This window comes from Chenopodium album, chromosome 18 (assembly GCF_948465745.1).
Source record: "Chenopodium album chromosome 18, dcCheAlbu1.1, whole genome shotgun sequence".
Lineage (NCBI taxonomy): Eukaryota > Viridiplantae > Streptophyta > Magnoliopsida > Caryophyllales > Amaranthaceae > Chenopodium > Chenopodium album.
Genome location: NC_137851.1, coordinates 26,378,283 through 26,398,811, shown reverse-complemented (window position 1 = coordinate 26,398,811; position 20,529 = coordinate 26,378,283). Strand labels below are relative to the sequence as shown.

General features: G+C 35.9%; 1 protein-coding gene across 1 annotated transcript; it reads right to left on the bottom strand.

Moving 5' to 3' along the window:
• Positions 1 to 3,535: 3,535 nt before the first annotated feature.
• LOC145592338 (actin-depolymerizing factor 4) lies at positions 3,536 to 6,502 on the bottom strand. Its single transcript, XM_081648783.1, has 3 exons — positions 6,327 to 6,502; positions 4,140 to 4,405; positions 3,536 to 4,045 (listed from the first exon to the last, which is right to left on the bottom strand). The coding sequence occupies exons 1-3, from the start codon at positions 6,327 to 6,329 to the stop codon at positions 3,895 to 3,897; spliced, it is 420 nt and encodes a 139-aa protein (XP_081504909.1). The 5' UTR covers positions 6,330 to 6,502; the 3' UTR covers positions 3,536 to 3,894.
• Between the last annotated feature and the right edge of the window lie 14,027 nt (positions 6,503 to 20,529).

Below are 20,529 nucleotides of genomic sequence, written 5' to 3'. Positions count from 1 at the left end.
GCTTCAAGGTTTGTGTGTAACGCGATGAAGTGCTTACAAAGCCACAATCTTGGTACATTACACCTATATTTTTTGAACTTTTACGTATATTTGATCATGTTTTTTTATATGTTTATGAACATTTTAACATATGTTTTCCTAGGGGAATCGATTGATGGATTTCAATCTTCTAACATAGAGTTCTCAATGATGATGGGCAGTAATATGTATGTTTCTTCATTTACATATTGAATCACATTTGACATTACCAAAAAAAAAAAAAAAAAAAAAAAAAAAAGGTAAAATACAGAGGATTGATTAACAAATTTTTTAATACTAATGCAGCAATAATAATTGTTATATTGGAACTGGAATTGGGAATGATTATATGCAGCAAATTAATTATGGAAGCATGGATGTTCCCTCTCAATTTTCGTACATTTCACCAGGTTCAGTAATTTCTTTTTTAATTTCTAAATATACATAGATTCTGTAATTAGTGAGTGCTTAATTATTATTTGTCAAATGTAGTTTATTCTTTACGTACAAAACATAAACTTCCACTAATATTCAAGGTGAGGTAAGTCATCTTTAAATTTTAAGTGTCATAATTGTTACCTAAGTTTTAACACTGATTAAGTGTTTTGGGAGCACATTTTACAACTCAATTTACCAATGTGCACGGATTTACTGAAAAAAAAATTAGCCATCTTCACAAGAAGGCATAAAATATGCAAATTCCGGTCTTAATTTTAAAAATTACATTCTTTCTAGTCCTAGTGGTATATATGTATAAAAATTTTATGACACCACGAGTCCACAACCCGCTTTTTATGTCATTGAGAAAAGGGAAGGAGGGTTTTTTCTAGTGAAATTACAATTTTATCCTTAAGATTCAGTAGTTTGGTCTATTTTGAGGAGGTATATCAACTATGACTTACTCTATTGCTTCGTGTACTCGAATTTTCAGTTGCATATTCGTCGTTGATGCCTACGCCAATAGAAAATCTCAGCCATGCAACTCCTCATTTGTTGGATTATCGTTGGAACTTACCTTGTGATGATTCTATTAAGAATGACATTCTTTTGAATCAACCTTACAAACCAGTATGCATTTCTATCTCTTTTTTCTTACCCTTTTTATGACGTTAAACAAATTTATGCTTAAGAATTTCAACAATTACTTGACATTTTTCGTTCTCTATCCCTATTTTAGACAATTAAAGATGTTAGAAAAAGTGTTACCGGGGCTAAACTTGCACAAAGAAATAGTGTTCTCGGTAACAAGGCAAGCCTTACAGCATCGAGGGCTAATAAGAAAAGGAAGGTGATTGAACAATTTGTCGATACTAGAAAATACAAGGTGATTATAGATGTAAATTCCTTCCTTTTCCTAGAGTGTACTGGAATAAAATTTGCATTTATATATGACAAACTACTATAAAAACTAATACTCATACTCGAGTGTGAGTTGATGGATGTCCGGAAGCTTTTATGAACAATGTAATTATCTAACATATCATTATAGGCGTGTTTACAAATAATGAAATAACATAACTTGGTTTATCAATGTATACTAAAGATGCAGGCACCAGTTAAGAGAAGCCAAAAGTTAAGTGAGAAAATTTCTGCTCTTCAAGAACTTGTATCTCCTTACGGAAAGGTCAGTCAAAAAATATTACTCCATACTTCATAAAGCCTACAATACGTAAAACCAGTCATTAATATTTACGTCGCATAATTAAAATGAATTGATACTAATTATGGCCACCAAAAAATGCAGACGGATACTGCATCAGTTCTTCAAGAGGCTTGTATCTATATCAAAATAATTCATCAAGAAATTCGGGTATTCTTTAATTATTCATTAAATTAATAGAATGAGACTAATAGTTTAAATTTAAGATTTTAACAAGTGATGTATAAGTAGTTTATGAACTTGTTATTTCAGAGGCTAAGCATCTCATATTTTGAGCTTAGGTCAGCACTTCAAGCACAGTTTCAGGTACACCCTGCACTAAAACAAACTTTCTGAATTAGATTGTTTTTTGATGAATTAAGCACCATCGTAATTAACAGTCACGTTGATAGTTGATAATGTGTTTCCGCTAGTAATGTAACAAGTGACAACTAAATCCGGATATAAGTAGTTTTAACACTGAAGAATCTGATCATTCAAATTTTCGAGTGACAGGGTGATGCAGAGAGGCAAAGTGACCTACAAAGTAAAGGACTATGCTTGGTTCCAGTATCAACTATGAAGAGTATTACAAGAGAAAGTTGGGTAGTTGATCATCAGACTGCATCAAGAACCTTCAAAAGATCTACATATGAATTTAATTGATTCATCATCATAGATAGTACATTTATACACATAAAATTATATCACATAGTTTGTATACATTATTTTTCATTTTTCCTCGTTTCTTTTGGTTTCTATACAATACTCTCTATTAAGTGTTGATTAATTAAAATGATTCAAATATACTATAAGTATTTTAGTATTATAATTAAAGGATTGCCCAATTGAGTTAATACCTGCAAAAGCTACAACTCTGTTTAGGGTATACAAGGTCTCATACTTCATATATCCTTTGTATTGATTCAAAATATTTCCTCCGTGTTTTTTTTTTTTTTTTTTTTTTTTTTTTTTTGCACCATTTTGCAAATTGCAGATTTTTAGACAATTTTTAGAGATGAGATAATAAAAAAAATCATAAAAGGACCCATGTGATAGGAGAAAAATAGAAAGAATTTACTAAAAAGATATGGAGGAAGTTTGTGTAATTACATAACCCATGTGAATTAACTCAATTAAACATCGACAAATAAACCAATTTTAAGGTGTGAGTAAAACTTTCTATTTTGGGCATGGATGGATCATACATATTGTCAGTTGATCGAGTCACAAAAATCATAATAGGTTATTGGCATTAAGTGAAACATAGCCAAATATATCTATCATTTTGAAGAATAAATCTGAAAGATTGCAAAACCGCTAACATTAGTAGCAGAAAGCCCTCCCGCAGCTCAATGGTTACTGATTTTTTTTCGGTACATACCTTAGTCTATCCCAGGATCTACTCCGTATCAAAATCATAGAAATAAAACATTTTATTTCACTAGAAATACGAACATTAAGCTAAAAAAACCATAGTCTTAAACTCTTATTTCTCTTCTTTGCCTAGTAACCTAATCATAATTCCTTTTCCAAGAACAAGAAATGGAAGGGCAGTAAGGCCGACAACCGGTAACCCTTCCATGCGACCAGTGGTTTGTGGGGGTGGGGTGAGGTGGGGGGTGGGGAGGGCAGCCACTAGTCAGGTAAGTATAGGGCCGATAGAAGGTGGACCATGAGAGGTTGACCAAGCAAGATCAGAGTGCCCCAACTCAACCAACAAAACTCCTCTAACAGAAGGTAGTCAGGGAAGGTCAAGAAACCATTTACAACCACACAACAAACTATTACAACTGGAGGGATAGAAAACAACAAAAATTGCAAATTAAGAGCAGCGAAAAGAAACAAAACAATTGACAAAGAAGATCAAGGGCGCCATAAATCAGCAATAGCCAAAATATTTCAAGGATTAGTGATACAGAAAAGTGGTCCTCCATTTCAAATCAGAGGACATGTTCACAGTTCACCCCAGAAAGGAATACACAAAACAGATAGCCGAAGCATACATATCGAAGCTAGGCTCACTAGTGAAATCCCACAAATAGCACAATCATCAATGTATTTTCCGAAATTACTGAAGCATAAGAAAAAAGACATCAGTATTACACTGCGGCAACCATCAAATATTATATGTAAGCAAGTTCTATTGCCCCTTAAAAGGTATTAACATTTAAACATAGGTAAAGTGGACTGTATGGATAACACTCAACGAAAGCAGCTGAAACATGGAGAGTGCATTATGCAGCACGGCTTTTAATAACATCCAAATCCATCTCAGAAGGATCGGTTGCTTGCAGTTCAACTTGAATACCATCTAGCTCTCTCTTGAACCTGTCCTTTGAGCTTGCATAAATCATCTTGCTTCTCACCTTAGCATTGTCAGGGGACCTTTCCAAGCAAAGGAGTAATAATGAGGGTTAATACAGTCAATCACAGAAAAACGACTTTACTGAGTGTTTTATTATGGCTGATGAGAAATTACCATGCAATGAAAAAGATCCTGCTCTTTTGGCAATTCTCTGCAGTCACAAAATCAAAATCATAGACTGCGTATCTGCACTCATCAGCAGGAATGCTTGCAGTGAAATCTTCGTAGCTTTGATTAGGCTCACCAACCTTTTCCACAATTACCTGCTTTTGCTTTTCTTCAATCTTAAAAATTATGAAGCGGTAAGTCCTTTTCGACTTCAGCTCTAAAAATTTGAGCTTGCACTCGTCATCAACTGCCATTCCTGATGCAGCATTGGCCTATACATAATATCAATATACAATTATACATCACGACCATATGACAAGATAAACCAAAACGTCAACAAAAAAAAAATAGGTTAAAAAATTATGAGGACAAGTTGGACAGCAATAGCACCAAGTCTCGATGACAGGAAGATCACACATTTCATAGTAAAGTCACTCTACAAGCCTCATTTCCCTTTAAGCTTGACTTGTAACATACTGACACCTATTTACAGCAGTCATATAGCCCCAAAAGTTACAATTGACATAAACTGGAGCTGCTCAAAGAAAGAAGGCAGAGTATCCAAGATGAAAGCTGTGAGAAATTGAAAGCAGTGCTGCTGGCTAGGAATCAATACATTAATTAAGTGAACTCGGCTCCATCCACATGAAAAAATCGATGCAGAACTAATTTGAACGTTTATAAAGAACTTTGAATAATTTTTTTTTTTTTTTTTAAAAAGGGCGATCAAAGGAGAAATTAATATCAATCGTCCACATTCGTACCATAGAGAAGCATAAGCATAATACAAACTCCTCTATCACCGAACATATCGTGTAATGGTTTAGGTTATTACATGACTGCACCAATAGCTTTTTAGTAAACTAAAGCTCTCTGCCCATTCTTTCACCCAATTTGTCACCAATACAATCCTGGAAATCTTCAAATTAAATTCACGATTATTATAAACTTACTCTGCTCACATTGAGAAACCAAAAACATTTTAATACACCAGAAATTCTGCAAGTGAGCTCTTCACTGTTGTCAGCACTCAACATCGCAAAACTCCTCAGAATATTTTGATAACAAGAACAAATTAGAAGGGGAGACAGCTCAAAGTTAAAACTCATTCTCTACCCACCAGATGTGAAGCCTCGCCTATAGAACACAAAGTGTAACACATGCAAGGAATCAAAAGAAATCCAAAAACCATAAGAGGTGGCATCAGTAGTTCAGCACCCCCAACTCACTACGACACTCAACCCATTAAAGCAAAGCGACAAGGTAACAACCTCATCAACCATTTCAAAAGAAACCCAGACAGCACAAAACACAGTAGGTCATCAGCAACCAAATTCATTCACCAGGGGAAACAACCTCCGCAATTTCAGCCCATCAAAGCATATCAAACTAACAACTGCACAATCCTTTGACAAAGACCTTTACAACACAAGATAACCTTTGGGAAATTGAATAGTATTTCCTTGGTTACACTCTACCATCAACAACATTTTAGTCATAGGTTCCTCAAGATGATGAAATCCATACAATAAGCATCCGGCAATTCTATGTACCGAATTTTCTCATCACGAATTGCACATACTCATGTGAGCTATTTTCAAGACATCCAAACAACATCCTACTAAAAGTCCAAAATCATCACATCTGGCTAGAACCCATAATCTACACGCTTATTATCGCGAAACAAATTAAATTTGTTGAATTCACCACATCCAATCAATAAATTCATTCACTCAAGGATATTTTAGATAATCCTCTGAATTTGAGCTGGTCAAGCTACCCATTTCCAATCAACACGATTAACTCAACTAAATTACAGATCCTATGTTATGTTGTACTCAATCCAAATCATCTTACACCAAAAAAATTACATAAAAAATTGTAATAAACATAACACAAAAATAAACACAATTCCCTTGATTCCCCAGTTCATAAGAAGCTATCAATTTCCAAATTCAAAAAAATAAAAAAACTATCAGATCAGAAAATTATCAATTACTCATAAAAATCCGCGTAACAAAAACGCTAACATCCAGAAAAATAAATCCAATAATTCAAAACAAATCTGTCACCATATTTCAGATCGAACAACGAAAGATGATACATAAAGCATAATTCCAAAAATCAAAATCAAAACCACAAACCCTAGATTTCAAAAATAATCAAAAATCAGAAAAAGGAAGAAAATTATACCATATTTTTTTGTCTTGTGAATGAAGTAGTAACAACAGCTGTGAGAGTGGAAGAAAAGAGGAGAGAGAAATGGAGAGAGAATCTAGGGCTTTGATGAGAGAGAAAGACGCAGATAGATAGAGAGAGAACAAGAGCTGTATAAAATGGAGACTGTTTTTTTTTTTTTTTATTTGGCAAGAGAATTTCTTTTATTTTTTATTTTTTGAAATTAATTAAATTTTTAATTTTAATTGTGATTAAATTTTTAATTTTTATGTTGTGGGGTATATATTTGTTGGAACCAAGAGTTGCACGTTTGGTGCGCTAAGGTTAGCGTAACGGACTGTTGTATAAAGGGGATTGATTTGACGGAGGAATTATCTAGTAGAGAGATGCCACGATAGGTTGAGTGCCTTGTGTCTGTCATGGTTGTGATGGCTTTTCTCTACTATTTAAAGGATCTCTTTATTGAGTTCTTAATTTCATATGGGCGTTGGTAAACGTCGCTCGCAAATTACATAGTAACGCTCCTATTTTTATAAGAAATTTCCTTTTATACCCCTAGCATATAATTACGGAGTTTCTACTCAACGAGTCACATATTTCACTCTCTAACCTCATTCACTCTCATTTTCTCTCTCTAAAAATTGAAATCTGAAAATTTTATAATAATTTGAAATTTAACTCCTAAAAAAAAAACCATCACCAACAACCACCTTACAACCACCACTTGAAAAACAAGGCAAAGGAATGGCTGATCCGAGGCGAATTAGGGTGACTTACGGTGGTCGTGGATTAGGTGGCGGCGGCGAACAGGTAAATGTTTTTCTTTAAAAAAAACGGAAAAAGGGACTTCCGCCTAGAAATTCCGGAAGTCCCTTGGAGGACCCGCCTGAAATTTCCGGATCCTCCAAGGAATTTCCGGAATTTCTGGGCGGAAGTCCCTTTTCCCTTTTCTTTTTAAATTTTTTTTTTTGTTTTTTTTTTTCGTGAATAAATCTTATTATTATTATGATTATTGTTATTTTTATGATTTTTATTATGATTATTGTTATTAATATTATTATTAGTAGTAGTAGTAGTAGTAATATGTTATTGTTAGCATGATTTTTGTGATTATGATTATTGTTGTTGTGATTATGATTGTTGTTATTGTTGTTGTTATTGTGATTATTATGTTAGTAGTACATTATTTGTAATGTTATTGTTATATTTAGTAATAGTATTATTATTATTGTTATTATTATGATTGTTGTTATTTTTATGATTTTTATTATGATTATTTATATTATTATTCTTATTTTTGTTATTATGATTATTTATATTTATATTATTATTCTTATTTTTGTTATTATGATTATTTATATTATTATTATTCTTATTATTATTCTTTCTTTCCTTTTTTTTTGTTGAAACCTTATTATTCTTATTATTATTAGTAGTAGTATGTAAATGTTAGTTTATTTTTGTGATTATGATTATTATTATTCTTATTGTTGTTATTATGATTATTAATATTATTATTCTTATTATTATTCTTATTTTTTTTTAGTTATTTTTTTTTGTTGAAACCTTATTATTCTTATTACTATTAGTAGTAGTATGTTATTGTTAGTTTATTTTTGTGATTATGATTATTGTTTTTGCTATTGTGATTATTATGATTATGATTATGATTATATTTTAAAATTTGTGGTTGGTATGATTATTTTGTTGAGTATGATTTTTATTATCATTATTAATATTATTATTGTTTTTGTTGTTGTTGTTGTTGTTGTTAATGGTGTGTTGGTATGAAATTAATTAGTTTGAATAGTATTTTTTGTAGTCCAACTTTAAACAAGTAGTATTTTTTGTAATTATTACTAGAATTGGATTTTGTACTTATTTTATGTAGATCGAGGGTTCTGGTGCTCGACATGCAATATCACGACGTTTGAATGCGTCTGTTAGGAGACCATCATCTCGTTCAGCACCGTTTCAGCCTGAGCAGCAATACGGGTCTACTAGTGGTTGGTCGGGAGACCAACAGTCAGGAAGTAGTCGGCCTATGTATTCGCCAGGTGGAGTACCTACATCTGACGAGGAGGAAGTCTTGGCTAGTCATGCTGGTGACCGGGATGAAGAATCGAGCCCCCCTCGGGATTATCATATGGTATATAGGGGTCAGTATGGGAGATTTGTTGGTAGTGGATCGAGTCAGCCTACTACCAACTCTGCAGAGGCATGGTTAGTGCAGGAGCCGATGCCGGGTGGTCCTGTGGATAGGACTGTTATCCCTAGTTTTGGTGGTCACGTGGCACGATATATATGGATCGAGCAGGAGCGAGGTGTTTTGCGGTGTTTGAGTAGGTCAAAGCTGTGTTCTGACTTGGTTACGTGGCGAGGTAGTCAATCAGCGGAGAACCTCCACTTGATTGATGGTAGTTGGTTGTCTCACTTGCCCGGGCTGATGTTTAAAAAACTTGATTGGCCGTTAATTTCTGCTTTTGTTGAGAGATGGCAGCCAGATACAAACACTTTTCATATGCCATTTGGGGAGATTACGATCATGTGGCACGATGTGTACAACATTCTTGGGCTACGTGTACATGGCAAGATGGTCACCACTACACCTAGCACGGACTACGTACGAGACGCGTGCTCGATTACTATGGATATGACTCCAGATGATTTGTCTGAGATTTGCGGCACAAAGACGATTTGGCAGGGTAGTGGGGTGTTGATTGATAAGATTTTTGAGTTGACATTGGAGGTTGAGAGGCAGTTTAGTGCTTAGTATACTGCGTACTTGTGGTTAGTGCTTGGAGGTTCACTGTTTATAGACAAGAGTGGTAACCGTACGCATCCTTCCTTCCTCCACGATCCATGTTATATGGATGTCCCTATTAACGAGTACGCTTGGGGCACAGCTGCACTGGCTTACTTGTTTAGGAAATTGGGCACGACATCACGGAAAGGTGCTGATTCGATCGTGGGTTGTCTCACGCTTCTGCAAGCGTGGATTTACGAGTACTTTCCGTGCTTTCGGCCTCAACAGGGTACCTTGACGAGGGACCTTAATATCCCTTGTGCGTCTGCTTGGGATGTTGGAGCGGGATGTCCTAGCAAGAACTTGGAGCGCCTGATATCTTTTCGTACTAGAATTGATGCGCTGACTGACCGTGAGGTGAACTGGCTACCATACGGAGTTGATCCTGGACTTGGAGTGCCCCCCACTTTATTCATTGGCTGCATCCAGTACCGTAACATCATAGAGCCGTACATGCCTGATAGAGTGGTTCGACAGCTTGGTTTCGTGCAAGGCATTCCACGTGATATTATCAGGCCAGAGAAGGCCAAGAGGCCGACTAACTTGAAGATGTACCGGGTAGACTTCCCGACCGAGATGACAGATGTGATGTGGAAGAGGTTTGTCCCTGGGATATCTCAGAGTGTAGTTTTAGGTGCCCTCACTAGACTTAGTGCTGGAGTTCCTTCTATTACGCCTGGTTACATGCAGTGGCTGTACAGGTTTTCTCACCCTCGGGTATCTCCAGGTCCAGCAGTTACAAGCAATCTACCAGAGCGGACTAACACTAATTATGTAAGTTTTTGCGTTTATTTTACTATTTAGAATGACTTATAATAATTGTTGTTTATATAATATGTTATTATGTGATTTGCAGTGGATGAGTCGGTCCATGGAGATTCACCAAAGAGCACTAGCTGAGTATCCTCACATGTCCAGTGAGACTAGGACAATGACGGAGCAGCTTGTATTTGATTGGAAGTCAAAAATGGGACTCTAGATTGCTTTTTTGGTCGTGTTAGTGGTTTTTATGTGAACTTGTTTGAATTGCTTTATATTTCTTTTTTATTAGACATGTACAATAAGAACTGGACAATGTATATTTCTTAGTTTTTGTTGCACCTACTATCTAACTAATGCATCCCACATGTTCCTTCTAGCTTCATATTGTTGATCCCATCCATTAACACTAGCCTCGTGGTGCTCAGTCCACCAACCGACGATCGGCGGGAGAGGTGAATCAGGTGCAAGGTCAAGACGGATGAAATGTGATCCACCAACTGTAGCAATTACGAACTCCCGACTCGGTGACAAGACCCCATTTCGTGCCCTCAGCGGTAACACTGTAATGCATGGGTAGTAGCAAGTTGGTACTAGGCCTACCCCGAGATAAATCACCCTTGCGTTGAACCACGTAGCAATAGGAAATAAATCTTGAATAGTAACCATCCAATGCCGCTCCCCAACAGCCCCACTATCCCATCGAATACGCTCTATGTTCATCCATAGTCGTCCAAGCCCGTAAATCCGTTCGTACAAATCAGGATGACCGGCGATCTCGTTCGCTATTGTTTCCCGAGCGTCAAACCATAGTCCCTGATCACCAAAGAAGAAGTCGGCGACACAACGAAAGCCACAGTTCCCATCACCAATGACATCCTTCCAAGACGTAATGTACGGCAACATCGGGCCCGGAAGCTGGTTCAAATACCTACACTGACTAATGTCACACGGATCTGCTGCACATAATTACAAAGATTAATTATTAGTAAAGCTACAAGATGAAATACATATAATTTTTAACATCACTAGACTTTTAATATTACCTGTTTCTTAGTCACCACCACGTTGACTGTATTGACGATTCACATGCTCGAAATAACTTCGATCACGCCTGGTGTCATTGTTCCTCCGTCGACCACGAACGTTGAGGTTCACATGTGGTTCTTCAAGTTGTGTGTGATCCGGGTGCAGCTCCTCTTCAATGATACGCGATAAATTTCGACGTACAACAGGATCACTTCCCATGACTTCATCAACCAGGGAATGAAAATGTGCAGCCTCCTCGGTCGAATCGTTAACAAATTCTGGCATGTTAACACCATCACCAATAACCAAAGTCTTCCAGAAAGAATGAATTTGGCTGCTATACAAGCCTGTCTGTGCAACTAGCGAATCATGTATCTGGCAGGCACACGGTACACCATGAGTCACACGCATAGCACATCCACAACGTTCATAAACCTGGTAACTCAATTCCCGCAACCTTTTGGTCTCCGCATGAAGTAATTTCAAGCAATGTTGAGACACTTTGCCATTTATACGTGACAGTGGCAACTGTCTGTACATCTCCCCAATTTTAGACCTTGATGCCTCCAAACTATTACGAATTTCAATAATTCGATTACCGATATGACAATGGACTCGGGCCCATACGGTATCCAAAGAACCTGCCATTGATTCCAATTAGTAAAAACATTTTTCTATTATTTATTATAATTACAGTTACGAAATAAAGACAACAACTAATATAGTAAAACAACTAACTTGTGGATGATTCAAACCACGTTTTCACTGCTGAATGTTGGCTCTCAACTCTACAGTTGGTGGTGTTACCAAAGTGAAGAATTTGGTTCGTCCAATACGTCACAAATTTGGTTTTATGACACAGCCATGTTCCCTCAACGTACTCAATCATTGCCGGAAAACTTGCCCACCTTGCTTTCATGGTAGCCAGAGCATGATCATACTCTGCCTCAGTTGATGCATCCATAATACGTTTCCATTTGCCATTTTTAAAACTGGCACCAATCTTCTTGTTTTTGAACATCTTCGTCACCCTAGCCTCCACATCTTTGTTAATGTGCCATCGACATAGTAAATGCGACGTCCTTGGAAACACTTCTCTCAAAGCCGCACATAGACCAAGTTCACGGTCTGACAAAAATACCGATGGCTCTTTATCAAACCCAATCAATTCCCTTAATCTCTGCAACACCCACCGATAGCTAGCCGTGCACTCGTTGCGCATGAAAACATAACCAAATAGAAAATTCTGGTTTGTCGGTGTCACGCCTACTATCTCAAAGAACGACATGCCATAACGATTGGTCTTGTAAGTAGAATCCATCCCTATGACGTGTGGGTATGTGCGGAGTATGTTGACCGTGATCGGGTGTACCATAAATGCATGTTGCAAGACATCGAGATCATCGGACATGACCCAGTAAATGTACTCACTCTCTCTCGCCAAATGAAGAAATTGCTGAACAACTCCTCTTCCTTCGGACATCTCCATCCTGAAGTCATTCCTACATTTGTAAATGTGCCTAATGTTTGGATGATCATCAGGAAATTGCTCTGCAATAGTTGCCATGATGTTACGGGGCGCAACCTTGGACTTTGTCATGTCACGCACAACCTGTTTTGCACCCGGGCTCAATCCGCTCACTTTACGATGACTCTCTTCATACACAATCATTGGGTGGTTATGTGTCCCGGTGTGATCATTTTTCGCACGAATCTTCCAACTATCAGTGTTGACTTCATAATATATCTTGATGTAGAAAGGACAGCCATTAGCTTTGGTTTTTGTTTCTTTCCGTATTGCGTTCTCCAAATCTCTCGGCTTGTTCCTCCGTGACCGATCACATCTCAAATATCGATATGGCCGACCATCTATGGTTTTGTTATAAGACGATTTCACCAACATAAATCCCAGATTTATGGAAACAGCATCCGCCCATGTAACCGCATCCTCAAACATTGGAAATAACGTATCCGTGACGAAATTTCCATTATAATTCACATCGTCACCGCCGTCTTCAGATTCTATATCCTATACAAATTAAACAAAACAACGGTTTATGTCATTATGTTCTTTTTTTATAATATTAATAATAATATTTATAAAACAATATTACAACTAATAATATTATTAACATTAATAACTAATACTAATAATAACAACAATCATAATAAAAACAACAATAATCATAAACACCACCAACAACAATAACAATATTAATAATATAAATAACAAAACAATTAATACCCTAACATAATTACTAATTAATATAATAATAATAATAATAATAATAATAAGGTTTCAAAAAATAAAATTACTATTACTACTACTATTAATAATAATAATATTACTACTAATAACAACAACACTTATAAAACAATAATAACATTATTAAAAACTAAATCACAACAACAATTAAAAAAAAAATAATAATTAACTTAAAAAAAAAATGAAAAAGGGACATCCGCCCAAAAATTCCGGATGTCCCATGGTGGATCCGCCTAAAATTTCCGGATCCACCATGGAACATCCGGAATTTTTGGGCGGATGTATACTTCCGCCTAAAATTTTCGGATGTGCTATGGTGGATCCGGAAATTTTAGGCGGATCTACCATGGGACATCCGAAATTTTTCGGCGGATGTACCATTTTCAGAAAATAAAAAAAAAAACTTACAAAATGTTCCGACGCATTCTCCGGCGTACGGATGTCCCAGTCATCCATCATCCAAGACCCGTCGGAATAAACTTGATGATTAAATTTAAAAAAAAAAACGATTGAAGGTGTTCGTGGGGACCAATTTGGTTTGAAGGACATGGGGATCGATGTGGTGGGCTCGGGATTCACGGTGTACTAATTTGAGGGGACCGTTAGTATATAAAATGTCCATGAAGGGAACAAAGTTCTTTTTAAATAGTACAACTTGCATAAAGGGCATCTTTGTCCATTCAAGTCAAAATGGGAGCGTTACTATGTAAAATGGGAGCGACGAATAGCAATTCACTTTCATATTAACCTTTGCTTAAGTAAAACCAGTCTTTTCCTCTCTTAAAAAAAAACAGTAAAACTAGTCTTTTGGCTCGTTGTAGACACCTGATTGTGTCTCCCCAAAAACCAAATCCAGTGATGAGTACTTTTCACATCATTGATATCGGGTTAGGTGAAATGTTGAAAAGTCTCGTGAATTCTTCTATTTTCTAAAATGTTTTAATAAAGATAATTCATTTCGGTTTTCGAAAATCATTCATTTCGTATTCTATTTATAAAAAACATCCAATCCAGTTTAGTATGGTCCACAATCTGGGTTCAATAATTGTGTATTTGGATGGGGTTTGAAAAGACCTTTCCAACGATATATTATAAGCCCAATTCCAAGTTATAACGAGGAAGTTATGGTCAAAATACTAAACTGGGCCTAAAATGAGTTTTATGTGCGACCCAATGATCATGTGGAGGGTCTATTAATCTTAATTATATTCCTAAATCAATTAGGATTAATTAGAAGCTTTTATAAGTTTCTAATAGATCTTAATTATCCTTTTTGAAAAGATAAGATCAAAGAGTTTGAAATTGAATAAAACTTCTCTTTTTGAAAGTTCTAATTCTATTCGAAATGAAAGACGTTCAAAGATGATCAGATATTATTCTCGTGCCTTATAATTTTTATCCAAATCTTAGATGGTTGGATAGCTCTTGAAATTATCTTTCCAATGATATATATTAATTCCGAGTAATAACAAAAACGATATGAAAGACATACGAAACTCTATCCAAAATTGACACCCTTCCACTATTTCGGCCATTTTTATTCTACAAAAGATTTTAATCTGATTCCAATTGGGTTGGAAAGAAGACTTCAAGAGCTTTCGAACGACATATTATATGCCTTATTTCGACTTCTGGATCAAAAGATATGATAAAAACAAAATTCGCAATGCTTTTTATCTTGCTGCGTCAAAAAGAAGTTCATTCTGATTCGAATTCTAACTCTTTTCTAATCGTTTTCGGTTGTTTTTCTCTATAAATAGGGTTGATTCCTTCGTTTTAATCATCAACAATCATCTTTCTGTTCTTCTCTCTCAAAGCTAGAAGCTTATTCTTTCTCCCTTTTTCTTAGCCTTGCCTTTTCAAAATACAATATTTCTCCATCACGAGACTTAGACACACCTAGCCAAGCTCGAAGTTGTCTTTGCCCTAGACGTGAAAGGTTGATGATTTCTGAGGGTTTGGTCCCAAATCCCTATTTCAATTATTTCAATTAATTGTTTGATTTAATATTTTCATTGAAGTTACTAACGTGTGTATTGTTTTGATAGAAAGAGATACGAGGCAACCAAAGTAAGTAGTTTTATTGCTATATGTCTTTAGAAAGCATGCTTAGATTATTTTAATTTCTAGTATCATGCTAGGATGCTTTTATTGCTTTCTAGTATCATGTCTAGGTTGCTTCTTATTTTCTTCTATCATGTTAGGGCTCAAGCTTTGATTTTTAATGTTTAGTGACATGCTAGGATTTGTTATTAATCTTGTTAGTATCATGCCTAGGATCTTGCTAATAATATTATGCTTTCATGAGATTGAGATTATTTTGATGATGATGATTGTTGTATTAATAATTTATTATGTTGCTTGATATGTTATTGTTATTGCTTGATCATGCCCTTTCTTGCAGGTTTAAAGGGAATTTATACTTGAAATCACGCTTAAAAGATAATTAATAATTTTATTTAGGCTAATATGATTTTAATTCAAGTGATCGCCAATAATAAATTTGTTTGTACATTAATATTCAACCAACATAGATTAAACAGGTTTAGGATTAATATATTGATTGTATGTTAGTCAGAAAGCGCATATGAATATAAGAAGAATAAAGGAGAGGCCTATTTTTAGGGCAGGTTCAATCTCTTTTAGGTTGGATTTGTACCTTCATCCCCGAATATCCAGTCATGGTTCAGGACCACTATGGAGTTAGCGATCTCATGGATCGTGTAGGGGTGTAATCTTCACCCTGTGAACGGTTTACAAGTTCCTAAAACTTTTTGGCGACTATTTTGCTCTAGCTTCTTTCCCTTTGAACGCCACCATGCTTAAGTGTATGATCATAGTAGGGCTCAAGTGTGGGATGCTTGAAATATTCCCTACCCCTGTACAATGTACGGGCTTGTTATTAGTGTTATTTTTTTTGGTGCATGTATGATTTAGTTGTTATGGAGACTTAGGGCCTGTTCACTTTAGCTTAGTTTCAGTTCAGTTCCAATAAGTTCAATTCAGTTCAGTTAAGCTCCAATCAATTCAATTCAGTTCAGCTCTTAATTTCTTTCTCTCATAAAATATTCATTTAAGCTCTATTCAGTCCAGTTCAGTCCAGTTCAATTCAGCTCCAATCAGTTCAGTTCAGTTCATTTGATTTCATTTCAGTTCAGTTCAGTTCAGCTCAGCTAAGTAAATGTGAACGACCCTTAGTTGTTTTTTGTTCGTGGCTTATCTTATGTGCCACAATGACGGTAGCACGTTTTTTTATAGTTTATTTTGTTTATTTTTTTTATTGCAATATAATGTCTTTTGTTATTGGTATTCATTAGGTAGTTCATCTAATGATAATTTATAAGATAGTTTTGCGAAATATTATTTAATGTATGTCTAAAGTAACTATGTTTACATAGAATAGATAAAGAATGAGATGTCATTTTGTGTCGTGTAGCATCCACATTTGTGTGTTCTTTTTGGACTTCATTTTTCATGTCGTAGATTTTGCGTTATATGGAGCATTTCCTCGGTTGATGGTGTTATATACCTTTCCACCTATTGAAGTGAAAGCATTGATTGAGTTACACACTTTTCCTTTATCTTTGAATTGTTTTGATCTTGGATCATTACTGTCCAAAAGCTCCTTCGAAAACTCAAGTGGGTCTTTTAATTGGGGTAGCTTCACCTTTCCCTTCTGACAACATATGCTATATATTTTGGAGATTTGCTATTTCTATCATATCTTTCCTTGCTCGTTCCTCAAACCAAATAATAGCTTCACAATTCGAGCATCTGCCTGTTGGGGCACCAAAAATCCAAGGCTGGGTGTACTTTCCTTCATAATTATCAAGGTTCATCAAATTAATTAGAAGTTGTAATAAACAATATGATTTAACTAATTTAAGATTCTAGATTTATTGTACTCACTTGTATGTTCACCGGTATCGACCACATCTTGTACTTGACACTCCGGTGTAGATGTAACGTGCTTTGTAACTAATAATGACAAAGGTTTGCACTTAAAACCAAATTATGAATTTACCATTTGTTGCGAGTGTCATTGGTTTGCCAACTTGTTTATTGTTGTAGGGATCAGAAGGGATCACTACGACACACGCAATGTCACATAACCAAGACAATCAACTCAAATTCAATCCAAACAAACTAAGTTCTCACACAACCAAGACAGCAATAGCGCAATAGCAAAATGATAAGAACACCAACAATAATCAGAAGAAACAAAAATCATCAACACACAAAGATTATACGTGGAGAACCCCTGCGGTGTGAAGGATAAAAACCACGGGATCATTTAAGGAGTCCACCCTAACTTCTCTTATTGATAATTGAGGGTAAAATAAACCCAAATCTGTCTACACACGTTTTACACAACCACCACCAACAACAAACAACAAGAGATTGACAATAGAGAGAAAAAGTGTGGAATTCACACCAAAGACAACACTTCTGTCCGAAGACAATTCTAACCAAACCAGATTTAAAAACAACGATCCAACCGTCCAAAATGAAACCCTTGATGTCAGGAGTAAGCTTTCAAGATTTGAGCACGATCCATCGGTGAAAACTTTAGCAACGGCTAGTTTTGTAAAGGTTGCCCAGAGAAACCCGAAATTGGACACTCTTCACAAGAACCCTCACTCTCTCTCGATTTGGTGTGTGTGATATGCTCAGCTACTAGCTTACTTGGGCACTTGTTTTTCCACTAGATATCTCATCTAAAGCTTCCAATAGAAGCCACAATAGTCATGCCAAATATGGGCCAAAAAATAAGACTTAACAAGTCCATGAAAAGAGCCCATAACACAAGAGTCCAATGGATATTGCAAATTGGGCTGGAACCACAACAAATCTCCCCCTCCAACCAGTGCCAAAAAATAAACTTTCAACTTAATCATACCAATGTACAAACAACAAAGTAAAGAAATCCTATCAACAACAACAAAATAAACTTTCAACTTGCCTTACTTCTTTTGAATTTTTGAATGAACCAATCCAAAGTTCCTTTCTTTTTCTTACGGGTAGGACTACTCCTATCATCAACCATCTTTCACTGATAGAAAAATAGAATACTCTAAATAAGTAAATAGTCAGAAACAAACTAATAAAAAAAATCAGTCACAATTGCACAACTGGCAATTGCACAGTATTAGAATTTAGAATAAGACAATCATTCAATTTGATGTAAATTTAATCCAAAATCAATCAATTACCTAAGTTAATCACTCACACAGTCACTTTAGTAGCCTAATTAGTACTCTAAAGTTAAAATCTACAATCTGAATCAATCAAATACACAAATTAATTCTACAAAGTATAAATTAATTCTTGAATCTTGATTACACACACAATAAATTAAATTATGATGTTGTAAAATTCACACAACTAGTCAACTACATAATTAGTGAAATTTTTCAAAGTAAAGGCAAGAAATATCTAAATTAAGTCAAGTGTAGAAGTAGACTTGGAGAAGTTTGAATGAAGTTGGAACTCGGAAGCGGTGACGAACTTTTCTGGCAGCAAAATCAGGTTGGCAAAATCAGATGCGGTGGGGATGGGTTGGGCGGCAGTAGTACTAGTCAGTACTCAGTAGATCTGGGCAATTGGGCATTTGAGCAAGTGTTGAGGCATTTGAGTTGGAGAGAGAAAATTAGGTAAGGGTTTTGTGAAAAGGGTGACTGTACAAGAACTTTTAAAAAATAAAATAAATAAATAAAAAATTAATATTGCTTTTTATATTCCCCAAATTCATGTGAAACATTTAGGAGAAATAAGGAGTCACTACTTATTTGTAGTTAATGAAACAGACACATTTAGAATGGGGGTCCATTTATTTGGGCTTTTTATTTTTTTTAACTAACTTGAGCTTATGGACCTAATTTTTTTTTTTACAAAATGAGGATGTAGTTGCTCACCATATGGGCTTAATAGGTCTGCCCCTGCCTCCAGCCCAACACGGGGAAGACCGATATGCTTCAATAATCACTTGAAGCTCATTCCCGCAAGCTTGCCACAAACATCAAGCTTGCTCCCAGGAACCACCTTTGTTAACATATCTTCACCATTCTTGTCGGTGTGGACTTTCTTCAGTTTCAAATGCTTCTCTTCAATCACATCTTATAACCAATGATATCTAACATCAATATGCTTGGTACGAGCATGATACATTTCATTTTTACTCAAATCCATAGCACTTTGACTATCACAAAGCACTACGTATTCACCTTGCTTCAAACCCAGCTCTCGAAGGAACCTTTTAAGCCGTAACATCTCTTTTCCTGCTTCCACAGCTGCAATGTACTCTGCCTCGGTTGTTGACAATGCTACACATTTCTGTCGCTTGGATTGCCATGAGATGGCTCCCCCTGAAAATGTAAACACATAACCTGAGGTAGATTTTCTGTTATCAAGATCACCTGCCATGTCAACATCTGTATATCCTTCAAGAATAGGTTTACCACCTCCATAACACAAGCAAAATTTGGAGGTACCATGCAAGTATCTGAAGATCCACTTCACTGCTTCCCAGTGAGCCTTACACGGATTGGATAAGTATTTGCTCACTAAATCGACGGTATGTGCAATATCTGGCCTAGTACACATCATAGCATACATCAAAGAACTAACAACAGAAGAGTAAGGAATGGATTACATACTTTCTTCATCCTTCTCTATTGTAGGATAAGCTCTCTTACTTAGCTTGAAATGAGTTACTAGTGGTGTACTAACAGGCTTGGCATGCTTCATATTGAACCTTTCAAGCACCCGTTCAATATACTTTTCTTGTGAAAGCCACAGCTTTTCAAATTTCCTGTCACGAGCAATCTCCATGCCTAAGATTTGCTTTGCAGGACCCAAGTCTTTCATGCCAAATGACTTGGACAAGTATTTCTTCAAACTCTGAATCATTGTTGCATCTTGTCCAACTATCAACATATCATCTACATATAAAATAAGGATGATAAAGTTTCCTCAAGGGAACTTTCTAACATACACACAAGGATCTACCAAAGTTCGTTTATAACCATTGCTTGTCATAAACAAATTGAATTTCTTGTACCATTGCCTTGGTGCCTGTTTAAGCCCATAAAGACTCTTCTTTAGTTTGCAAACAAACTTTTCTTTCCCTTTCTCTTCAAATCCTTCAGGTTGCTCCATGTAGATTTCTTCATGCAAGTCATCATGTAAAAAAAGGCAGTTTTAACATCAAGCTGCTCTAAATCAAGATCAAGACTTGCAGCTAATCCCAGCACGGTTCTGATAGAAGTCATTTTGACAACAGGAGAGAAGATCTCATCAAAGTCAATGCACTTTTTCTAGAGCTGGCAAAAGTTGACCCGACCTGAAAACCCGACCCG

Coding starts and splice junctions, on each gene's coding strand:
- LOC145592338 (XM_081648783.1), bottom strand. Junction 4,046..4,139: donor AGGATCTTTTTCATTGCATG/GTAATTTCTCAT, acceptor TTGCTTGGAAAG/GTCCCCTGACAATGCTAAGG.